Raw genomic sequence first — 12,488 nt, 5'->3', positions numbered from 1 at the left:
GAACAAAAGAGCAGGGAAATGAGCTATCTTGTCTAATCATTCAGTTGTTTAACACCGACTTCCAGTTTAGACTCAATTGGCTGGAAAGCACTTGACATGTGAAGTTAGTGCTGTTCGGAACGCATGTTTGAGTAAATTTTAAAGTAAGTGACAGCTAAATTGTACCTAGGGAAATTACAAAGCCTTCAACACAGTTAATTTTTTGGGGAGGATTAGTTGTAATTGCAACACCAGTCTCCTTGAAGATTCCTTAGTATAGCAAATGAACAGAAAAACATTTAGCTCTTTCAAGAGCCCGTTCTCTTTTAACGGAATAATTTTTGTAAAGCTGATTGTACCTTGCTGAATTGACTTCTCTCTACACTAACATCTGCTTCAGATTTGCAGAGGGGGATTTGTTTTACCAGTCTACCCTCCACCCCCACCCCGGAGAGTCCCTTTTTTCTTTCTACCTCTCTAGCGGTTTCAGGTTTGAGAGCTTTTCAATCAGTAAACCCCTTAGGTAAATTGCCACTTCACTAAAGCTTTATGCATAATGTTGCAGCACTTCATTCCAATTAAAATCAATATTTGGAGTCTTATTTTTATCAGGCAGACTCTTGGGTTGGAAAAGTTGTTTATTGCAAGTAAAAGGGTTAGCTTCAGTGCTACATTCTTGAAGTGGGAGGGGAGTGGCGTGTTGAAATTGAAGGGGGATGTTATATCCATGCGTGCTATAGCATGTGTTCTGCAAACGTGGAGACATCTGAGTCATTTGGTCTCCTTAGATAGCTTTGTGTGAGTAAAATTGCCCGTGCAGATATTTTACAGGTTTGTGCTCATAGTGTCTTGGACTTCATAGGCATCCTAAACAGAAAACAAATGAATCCAGAAACTTGGGTAGTCCTAACACTAGCTCCAATTTAGTTGAAAAATAATGGCAAATTGGGACTTTCACTGGGTTATGAAACAGGCAAGCGTAATACAGTCATGACTGTGGCTCCTCCTGTCATTTGGAAATAATAGTATAGATTGGTTTTTAAATGCAATTTGGTGAGGGGGAAAAATATTCAAAATCCGACGCGTAATAGATATTAGCCCTTAACAGAATACTACTTGTAAGTAACTGAAAGAAACCTGTAGAATCTGGCCATCTGAAAATGAGGCTTGGATCATGTGTATTCATGTTTTAGATAGTAGTTTTGTGCAGTCAAATTTTTCAATGTGGCAGTGAGTACGTGGACATTATTTCTTCTGTGACTTGACCCACGTTAATTAAACGGTAATTTTGGACCAGGCTTTTAGTTTCGTTGTGTAGTAAGTAATTCTCTGGCAAGATAAAAGGATATTTGACATGCATAAGTTTTTACAAAAAGACTGCCAAGTATTTTCAAATACACAGCTGTTTATTGGCTTTAAATGCTTATGCCTATATGCCTAAACATCATTTTCTTAAAATGTGAATGTTCTTTTCCTTGCCCAGCTTTTTTTTTTTTAAAGTTAGTGAGTCATAATAAGAAACACACTAAAATCTTACCTATACTTGGAATTTGAAACCTCTAGTAAGTTCCTAATTTTCACTGTGTTTTTCTAACAGGATTTTCTTACAAAAGTTGTTGCTAGGATGTATTCAGGTTTAATTGCAGTTTGTGACAGTTGTGAGATACTGCAAGTTGTTAAATAAATCACATTAATTCAAGAACAAGCATAAGATGGGTATTTTTTTATTCTTGCAATAGTAGTACTAATAATTTCTTTTTGGAGGCTGAACTTTTGTGCATTTGTTTCATATTTGTTCTATTGTTCATTCGTTCTATTTCTTTACTGCTGGAATGCAACAGAACAAATGTCCGAATTTTTGATTGATTAAAACCAAATGTCTAGTATAAGAGTGTATAAGATATTGACCTCCTTTAATGCAGACTTATTCGGGAACCTAAGAGCAGTAAGTACCGGTAACAAGTACAGTATTTCCATTTTTGTAATCTCGGTCCTTTACTGACATTTTTTCTCTGCGTATACAGTATTAATGCTTCCAGAAATACACACTTAAAGACTAGAAAACTCTTAATGCTCCCGTTTGAATGACATTCCAATTATTCATTCATTTATTGATAGCTTTGACCTAAAAACAGTCACTTTAATCCTTTCGGAATGCAGCCGAGGCAATACTATGGCTGCTTGAGCATCAATCTGAAAAGCTAGATTTATCACTGGAAACTTTAATTTGAATGTATAAATGTTGTTGTGCCTCCTTAGAAAGTGAGCAGTTTTCTGCAAAACCGTGGTGTTTTTTTTTAAGATGTTAACTGAACTTGCATCTAAAGTAGGAGAAAAATACTGATTATATAAAGCTTTATATCTGTCTGTGGTAACTACCATAGTATTTCTCTTTTATGACAGTAATCTAGCCTGCAACAGCTACTTGCAGTTTTGAAATTAACCTGTAATTTAGTCTTCACCCCAAATGACAAAAATTCAAATGACTTCATGGGGTGCCAGAAGATGCACTGTAAACAGGGCTCAGTAAGGGGGATAAGGTAGAAATCTGTCATCTTCAGTTCATTTTCAGAACACCAGTATTACTGAGCAAAACGGATTCTTCTGTGTTTTACTCTTTAAGAAAAATATTAAAATATTAGCTTGGATAAAGATAGTAGCGTGTAGTAGTCTAGAAAGTTCATTCTTTGAAAAAGCAAAATGTGTGCTGCACAAGAAATGCACAAGGAGGAGACATCTGAATTTGTCTTTTTTTAAAGAGTATCTTAATAAATTAAGGTTGAATTGATCGATAATAAAGTTGCTTCAGGAATGCAAAATCTTCATCTCAAGTCACTTATTATAGCCTTCAACTACTCCTATTGAGTGATTCTTTTTTTCTTAGCTCACCTGCTTTCTATCACCCTGAATTTTATAGTCCTTTTGAAATCTAAAATGCAGTTCAATTGACTGTTTGTCTGCTTGTTATGTTTTGTGTGTTTTCTTAGTTTGATTTGTTTCGGTTTAAAAATTTTTATTTCAGAGAGTAACTATTCATTGTTTTACCGCTCTTTTAGTGGTTGTCCTCTTCTTTGATTGATTTGTAATCCTTTTCAGAAATGGTCTGCAGAAGGTGATTTTATTCTTTTAAATGCACCACGTTAAAAGTTGCATTTGCTGGTTATTTTCTTAAATTCCAGATCTGGTTGGTTTTATGGCTTTTCAGCTTTTCGTTACAAAGGCATTAATACTGTATGCATAGTGGGGAAAAATGTGACTGGACTGAGGTAACAAAAATGGAAATACTGTAAGCACTGTAAGTTAAGGATATTTACAGTGTGAAGATTCATTCACAACTCTGCATTTAAGGAAGTCAGTATCTTATGCGCTAATTTACTGGTACCATGAATCTGTCTGTTATGGATAGACCAGCATAAAATAGACTTTGATATGTTAATTTATGGTTAAATTCAATGCAAAAAAAAAAAAAAGGAAAATACACTTTCATCACAGAGAGTGCACATTGGATTATGACTTTACATAGAATGGAAAAGTGGTGACCAGCATTTGCATTGAAAGAAAAAGAATGGAAGTCAACCTGGTGATTTATAACTAGTTTGTAAAAGTGTAAAACAAGTGTAAAGCTATCTAAACAGCTTTGTTCAACTTGGCTGACTCTGAAGTTTTATACTGAAATAAAAATTCTGTGGAAAAAATTTAAGTTCATAAGTTATCTAAACATGTCTAAACAGAGACATTTGGAGGTAATATGATATGCAGAATGTTACACGTTAACAAGAAAAATAGAGCTCACATAAACTGAAATTTCTGTGGAATTGGTATTTTGTCACAGTAGTACATGACAGAACTTGAGAATTTTATTTCACAAACTAAATGCATGTAATGATGATCCAGAGTATTTGCACCTTTGGTTAATTTGTTACGGATAGTGATCATGCACTCAAAAATTATACAGCTGGGAGGTTTGAGTATAAGACAGTAAATCTGTTTTCATTTATTTTGCTATCGTGTATACATTATTCTTGCTTGTAGTAAAATTTTGCCAGTTACTTAAAAATAACTATGGCTTGCATGTGGTTTCTCCTTGAAATTTTCCAAGATCGAAGTGCATGCACTGCTCAGTTTTGCTATCGAAATGTCTACTTGTTTATTCTTGTTTTGTTTCTTTCCACAAGGGATGACATGCCTGCTGTTCTGGAAGCTTTAATGGACTGTTATAAGAAACATGGTAAAATTCTTCAGCTTCATAACATCTACTGTAGACTGATAGAAAAGGGAGATACCGAACTTTTGCAAAAAGGTTGGTTGCACATTGTCTAGTATCATCTGGTTATATGGAGTTTTCTGGAAGGTTTTTTTTCCATGATCTGTGTATCATTTCTTTCAACAGAAAGAACAAAATTATGTGTGTTTCTTACTTTAAAGCATTTAAATGATGTCTACATTCTTCAGATTGAAAAATTAATAACAATTTTAAGTGCAGAAGAAACCTAGTGTTTGGGTAATGTAGCAACAAGTTCTTAAAGATTAGTGCTAATACTTGTTCCAGCTACACAAGTTTATATATAAATATATATATGTAACAGCTTTTTATATTAAAAATATATAAACATCTAATATATATATATAAAATGCTTTTCCACATGTTTGTTTCTCAAACAATTGTGTATTTAATAAATGTTAACTTTTCTCTTGAGACAGAATGTGAACATCCTGTCTGCCCATTTTGTTGTGTATAATTCAAAATGTAGCACAGCTAAACAGAAAAACAGTATAAATATGCTCAACCATAAAGCTGCAACAGATTGTGTAGTACGCTGTAATCATTCCATATGTTTGTCTGTATATATGTAGGAGTTTTGTAATGCTTAGAAAATGTTAGTTTTAAGAATATTTGAAATGCATATTAAAATATTTCAATTCATGTATTAAATTAATCTTTTTTCATTCAGTTTCAGATTTCATAAGCAGTGAATATGGTGACATGATGGCTCTTTATGATCTCTTCTTTGCCTTCTTGCAAACAGGAAAATACAAAGAGGCCAGGAAGGTTATTGAGGTAGCATTTTAACTCTGTTACTCTATTCGTGCAGCCATCCAGACTCCTAATTAGAAACATTTAAAGTTTTTAACCTTTAATTAGACTTGTTCTGATTCGTGTTAATAGAATTCAATCCCAATAATGAAAAAAAAAAGAAAAAGCCTCGACCAGCTTTATTTTGTATAATTACAGTTCAGAAGAGAAACAGTCTTGTTATATATTGAAATTGTTTCCTGACTTTTTCAAATTTGCTGTTATATATCAAAATGATATTTGCATATTAAATATCGGATTGCGAAACAATTAAATTAAACAGGCATTCCTGGGTGTAAAGTTGCTAATCCTCTTTTCGAAGGAATTCTTTGTTCTTAAAAGCACTGGAATTTAATTTGCTGCAGACCATGCTCAGATTTATTTGTAATGCTTGTCTACAAGTTAATCAGCCAAACAAGTGCTGTCTGCTACTGTTTGGCATTTAATTTAGCATTTCTTCTTTCTCGTTCTCTCTCTTTTTCAGGATAGTAAGCAGCTTATAGGAAGTGGTAGGTGACAAACTTGGTCTATTTAGGATTAGTATATTTTATCTAGACTTGATTGAAATTGTGCTTACTGAAATTGATAAGTCAAAGGGGCAGCTGCAGAATCTGCCCAGATTGTGATTATTTTTCTTCCTAACGCAGTCGTATGTTTTTAAAATGCTGCATAAGTTTTCAGGTTAATGTGTGGGAGAAGGGATCTTACAGGAAAAAAAGAAAACTGTACTTAGTCCTTATCATTTTTGTGTTATGTACATAAACAACTCTGTAACCTCACTTCTTTTCTTCCTAAGTCGCAGTATTCTTTTCTGTGGTTCTGTTAAAATATTTAAGGTGCCACTTAAATTATTATCCCATAGAAATCTTGCATTTAGAAAATCTGTGTGCTTTTTCTTGGTTTTACTGAGCATAATGTTGAAACATCAATATTCTGCTCAGAGATGGTTTTTTAGAGCTCACTCTAATAGTACGGAAGAACAGAAATATCAGTATCTAACAGAAAGTGACACTGAGCAGTTCAGCTGTTACGATAACGATTAAAGCACAAGGAGGTACAAATTTGTGATCTCAGAACTAGAAGTAAGAATTTCTTAGATCCTGGCATTTAATTTTTCAGCACTTCTGTTAGTGGCTACAATTCAGCAGTTATGAATAGGACAGTAAGCAAATTATCGAATTGTTTATACACTGAAATTTCTTGCTGTGTTATTAGGTGCCAGTTTATCTCTGGAAATATTTAGTATTTGGTGTTTGACCATAAGGTATTAGTAACCACAGACAGACATAAATATTCGTCTCAACACCGTGTATCTGGAGACAAAATGGAATTTCTCCTGTCTTTTTATGCTCTTTAGAGTAGGATTTCTTGTTCTTATTTGAGCTTTGTATATGCTGTTGAAAAATTGGTTTTTAATTTTCTGAATCTTTAGAAATACGGGAATTCAGCTAAGAATAGCATGCATGTATGAGGACTGCTCCAAAAGTAATGCCTCCTATTTTATTATGTTGCCTAGTAATGTCAGAGGCAGATGTTGGTGGTATGACAGTAGAGGTTGAACCTTCCCACTAGTATTCAGTTGCCATGTAACATTCAGTAAAGATGATCAAATTTGGGGCCACTTTGCTTTTTAGAATTTGCATATTAGACATGGGTTGCCTGTCAGGAAGTACTTCTATCATGTATTGCTGATTGTGGTGAACAATTGATTTTACTTGTAACGTTTCTTAGAAAAGTATATAAAGAGTTAATAAAGGTATCTAAAAGGGCATAAGGATGAAGCTAGAAAAAAAATTCATGGGAGATAAAGAATTAAAGACTAGGGAGGATGTGGTCTTCTAAGCGAGGTCATAATCGTTGGTGATCACATTGAAATTGTAGCTCCTGCTTACTTTTGCTTTTTCTAGAAATCAGAAGTCTACTGGATGCTCATGTGAAAGTGACACCTGCTGTCTTGAAAAATTTGCAACTCAAACCCCCAGGATCAGCAAATAACTCTTAAATCTAAATCTTTGATTAAAATAGAACTGAGTAGCAATAGTGGGAAAGAGAAGATTTGAGTGAGATTATAAAATAAATGGGTCATGAAGTTGTGTATGTACATAATCTCATGGTGAATGTGTTGTGCATGCATGTATATAAGCTCATGTTGTGGGATGTTGTCATAACAAGAAAGCTCTGGGGGTACATCTGCTTGTTGGAAGGGCAGCAAGACTGCTTTAAGCAGAGTATGATAGATTAATAGAAAAGAGATGAGGCAAAAAAATGTGCCTAATACTAGAACAAGTAAATTGAAATACATGGCAGCTTGGTGTTACAAGTCTCTCTTGAAGCAATGCAAGGCAGAAGAGAAACTGTGAGAGAAGCTTGAGGGGGAGATGGAGCTAGTTTCTAAGACTTCATAGTTTGATAAGCTAACAGTTTGAAATGTTGCTAGAATGTTTTAAGATCCTGAAGTCTGTTCTCATTTGTTTTGTGGCATGTAAACTAGAAAGACTCAAGAGACGGGACCTCCAAATGAGGTATCGTTAGCTTCTCTGTAAAGGGAAGGTCTGTTTTTTTTTTTTTCTAGCTATGCCTGGCAATTACTGAATGCTTGAAGTTATGCTGGTAGGCGAGTATGTTGGTAGATGTTCTTCTGCCTTAGACTGAGAACAAGTTCTACGATTGTGTACTGTAGTACATCAAAGCATGATTTAGTCTTCAGTTCTTAATTGTATCTCTAACGTGTCAGATTTTGTTATGAGTCCTTCAAAGGTAATCATACTGCAGCAGTCATAGGTACCCCTCTCTTTTCACCCCTTGACATGAAGTCACTTGCTAGCTTGCTTTCATTTGGGGTGACACAGTATGACTTTTATGTCAACAGTGATAGCTCTAGTTAGGCAGGATTTTTTCCCTTACTTCTAAAGGCAGTTTAATTGCCTTTTTGCCCTCAATTACATTTAAAAAAATATATATATATGTGAACACGTTTTTACCCTAAATGCATTAAAATTGAAGGCTAAAAGGAACAGTGGAATCCCATTAAATGGGATTCAGGCCTGTCTTCTAAAATTTTGCCTTGTTTTGGTAATATCTAATCAAATTCCCTCACGGAGGGTGTTTATATATAATTTTTCATATATGTTCCTCCAGAGCTCCAGGTACTAGAACTGAGAATCTAGAAGAGTTACTTGACCTAGTAATCTTTTCAGTGGCTCTTGCCACTTACCAGAGCCTAGACCTTCCAAGTTCCCCCCAGTCCACATCTGCTTACCTGTTGCCAGAACCGGAAACTCTGAATTCTCTTATGTGTACTTTGTTGTCAGCTGTCACTCTTGCTGCTTTATTAAACTGATCTAGCGGGTGACTGGGGGCTGGACTGATCTGAAGGTCATCCAGGAGAGGGGCATAATGAAAAAGGGAGCGTTACAACACTTTTGAGGGATCTGTTTCCTTTCCCTCTCTACTAGTTCTGTTACTTTCCTTGAATACTACATAGAGATCTAAAGATTTGATTACCTTTACAGTTACAATATTGCTCTTTTGTGTCACTTGGATTCAGTTTTGGTTGTTCAATTACACAGGAAGTTTGCATGGAGTTGTCCTACTTGTAGATGTTTAGTTGCGTGAAGGTTGAATATTTCTAGTCTTGTACTTCTTCCTTCATTTATTATTCATGCTGGATGCTATTACTGAAATATTCTTTGAATCTGTTCGTTAAGTCATGCCCATGGTCTAGACTGCATGCTTGACTCTATGTGGTAGAGTTGCAAGATTTCTTTAACAGTCCTGCAGCGGAGCTTCAAAGGAGCTGTTCTTTAAATCTGCTTAGCAAAAGTCTCAACAATGTTTTCAGGAGATAAAAATGAACACTTCACGTTTGTGGCTAAAGTATGGAAGGTTTTAAACGAGTGATGGAACCATTTATTGTTGAAATTAGACATCCCCCATCAGAACTACAGGTTAACTTTGTTTTGTTACTTAACAGTTAACAGAAAGTGAGGTAACAATCATGAATTTATATACCATGTCTGTCTTTAAAGCAAACAAACACAAAAACAGCAATAATAAAAACCACCAACAAGCAAACGTAAAGTATTACCCGAATCCTGGAGGAAGAATTCAAAATAATGAAGCAAATGGAAAATATTAATTAGTGTTTATCTTACATTATTAAGGACTTTTTGCATTGCTTGAAATGGAAAAGGTGATCAATCCCTACTTAGTCTACAAGTGATTTTTAATCTGTTGTGATGATTGAAATGCTTAAAGCAGTTTCCTCTGAACTTGCACAACTCATAACACCATAAGTAGATAGAATTTGGAATGGTAGTATGTTGCAAACATAAACCAAACCATCTGTAAACTTTTACATGAGAATGATACAAGCAGCGTTGCGAACAGTATCTATGTAAGGTAAATATTGTATAAATTACAATATTTAATATTGTAAAATATTGTAAAAGAATGCACACAAAGCTTCAGGCTATCATGACTGGCAGTGTTCTTTACAAAAATTCCCTTTCCTTGTGTCTTTGTGATTCTGTTTTCTTTAAGGCGAACAAAAATGTTTCATCAAGTAATTTTAGATAAACATGTAAGTATTTTCTTTTTTTGTAGAGCATGTTTAAAGAGAATGAAAAAAGGTAGTGAGACTACTCTTAAATCTTTTCATTTTTCTGGGCTTATACGAGTCCATGGGACAAGTTCATGGAGAAGGCTGCCATTTTCCAGGCAGGCCCTACTGTTATAATATACTTCAGAAATGTCCTCTTCATGAGAGGAAAAACCTGTAAACCTGGTTTCTTCTTTTCTAGATTTTTCTGGGAATATACATATTAGCATTTGCTTAATACTAGTTTTCTACTAGCCCTGTACTGTACTGATATAATCATTTCATCTTTGGGCAGTAATATATTCGTGTTTTGAAGAAAAGCATTTTAAAAAGGATATCAGATCACTACCATTTTTAGTTAGGTGCTTATGGACTCTTCTCATAAGAACTAGGAGTTGGTAGAGACTTTTTTCTTGACGGATACTTGAAGTCTTCCTAGATTAAATCACAAGAGCTAGTAAATTAAAGTTGTTCCTTTAATAAAACAGTAAAAGCTCTTGTTTCTGCTCTGTTTGTAGTTTTATTGCAAATGAAGGCTAAGAGAGGATTACTGTATTTAGGAGATAGGGAAAAATCACAGAACCGTATGGCAGAATTTTTAATACAAAACCAACCTATACCAGTTCACTTGCATGAGAGGAACCTCCCTTGAAAATGTCGTTGTGTGGTGCATGGCTTCAGAATTCCTTTTATTAAACTTTGTGTGGAGTTTTCCCTCACCTTCTGCCCTTATATTAAAAGTATCATGTATATTTAATAGGCATGTTATACCATCTCTCATATCTCAAGATGCTTATGTGAAGAATTGAAGGACAAACTAGCTGTGAAATGTTTTTAATGAAATGTGTTTCCAATGTCAATAAATGCAACATAAAGCATTTGTTGCTGAAATTCAAGACCTGACAAAAAACTATTTCAGGTGAGTTTAGTGTACGGGAATATATCTATCAACAGATGTCAAGTTAATTCAGGAGGTAAATAGATTTAAGCAAAGAATTGTGACATCCACTGTCAGCAGTCCTCGAGATACTAGTTGCCATTGGATTTAATCTACCATAAAAACAATGATAATATTTCTACTTGATATTGAGAGATTACAACCTTCTTTCATCCTGATTGCTTTTTATAAGAATCTACATCTACATCCATAAAATAGAGCCTTGCTGATTTTGTTCTGGAGATAGACTATTGGGAGAAGATGCTTTCTTCATTTGTGACAGCAGGATTTAGGTTTTTTAATGTGTGGTTTAGTGACGGTTACATCTAGTGTTGGAAATTGCCTACAAACACACGTTTGGTCTGCTGCAGAAAAGAATAAAGGTAGTTAGAACAAAATTTAAACATTTTTGAAAGTGTAATGCGAATTGCATTAGAAGGGTAGTTAGAAATACAGTGGTCTGAGATAGAGTAGTTTGTAGGGGGTGTAATAGCTTTTATTAGCGTAACTGTATACAGCTGGGAGGGAGGGGAAAGGATGAAGAGCTTTTAGGCGTGCAAGCCCTATAATTATAAGAAAAGATTATTTTTTCTTATTATTGAGTCCTGTTAGTCTAATAAAAGCATTACTTCTCCTTATGAAACTGGACTCTGATACAGCTATTATTGAAGCTGGGTTTTGTTTGTGCCCATGAATGTGTGTATGCAATAAAAAAAAAAGTACTTCCTAGTTCAGTGCCTGTTACTCAAAAGATCTTAAATATTGTTTCTTTGTGTTTTAAAGAAAGTAAATGAATGTGTTTTGAATAAGTAAATTTAATTCATTGCTCCCAGTGGAAAAACAAAGGAGATGCCTAATGAATTAATTCCTTCCAGAAAGGGAGAAGGTAATGTGTTTAGAATGCAGGATCATGGCAAGAGCTGTGAATCCTTTCTTAGCTTCAGGGACTTTGTGTTAGAGAGAAAATACTACTGAGTCTGTAATGCTTTTCAGGTTCATTGGACAACATAAAGCCACATCATGGTGCAAAGAAAGCAAATTTTTGCTCTGTTTTATTTGGAGAACAGCCTAGAAGATAGTGTTTTGGTTTTTTTTAAGCATGGATTTTGCATATTTCTTTTCGTCTCTTCTTTCAGTGTGATTGTTGCTGTGAAGGTCTTACTATCTAAAGAATTTTTATAATAGTATTTTGCTATATAATTTCTCCCAGAAATCTTGTTGGTAAAAGTGGGGTATTACAGTACTTAAAGATCAGTCTCCTTTGTCATGAGTAATGCTGAAATTGTAAAGCTTTTTCTTATTTTTTTTTTCCTCTGATATTTTTGGAAAATCAGTTTGCCCTTATTTTGTCTCAAAGTCTACCTAGCACAAAGCAGCTTATCATGAGTGTTTAGTCAACAGTCACTAAGTTGCACTGGTTAAGTTGGCAAGCTAGATAACTGACAGAAGCTTTGAGGCAAATACATACTTCAGGAAAAAACAGCAGGGAAACTGGTGTTTTGTGACATTTTCCAGTGCGAAAAGTTTTCCAGCCAAAGCAGTTTTATTCCAGTGTGAGAGTTACTTTTGTGGAGGCTTTGTTGTATCAGTCTCCCTGGGTTGCCTTTCTTCCCTCTCTTCAGTCCACTCTAAAAATGTTCTAATGAGTTTAGAGAAACTGTTCTAGGTATGTGGCTTGTTAAACTTCTATTCCTTTAAATGTTTAAAGAGGTGGTGACTGGATGTTTTGAGTTGTTGGTTGTTTTGTTTTATTAAAACTTCTGCTTTTTACAAAAGTAGACTAGTTGCTAACTTGGGTGATAATAGGATAGGCATGAAGAAAAAAAGCTTAAATTGTAATTGTTCCCAACAGAAAAGGTAGGGAATATACAGATTTAACTGTATTCAACGTTCCACAA

The 12,488-nt window shown here is 34.6% G+C and overlaps 1 protein-coding gene across 3 annotated transcripts in view; it reads left to right on the top strand.

Moving 5' to 3' along the window:
• Positions 1–12,488, top strand: part of LRPPRC (leucine rich pentatricopeptide repeat containing) — a 90,692-nt gene that overhangs the window by 45,212 nt on the left and 32,992 nt on the right. For all 3 annotated transcript variants that reach the window (XM_021390609.1, XM_021390611.1, XM_021390612.1), the window contains exons 24-25: positions 4,155–4,279; positions 4,932–5,038. In XM_021390609.1, coding sequence (XP_021246284.1) covers positions 4,155–4,279; positions 4,932–5,038 — 232 coding nt within the window. The remainder of the gene's footprint in view (positions 1–4,154; positions 4,280–4,931; positions 5,039–12,488) is intronic.

The sequence above is a fragment of the Numida meleagris genome, chromosome 3, assembly GCF_002078875.1.
Source record: "Numida meleagris isolate 19003 breed g44 Domestic line chromosome 3, NumMel1.0, whole genome shotgun sequence".
NCBI classification, from domain to species: domain Eukaryota; kingdom Metazoa; phylum Chordata; class Aves; order Galliformes; family Numididae; genus Numida; species Numida meleagris.
Note: the sequence above shows the minus strand (reverse complement) of the source record. Positions and strands in the feature narration are given on the sequence as shown.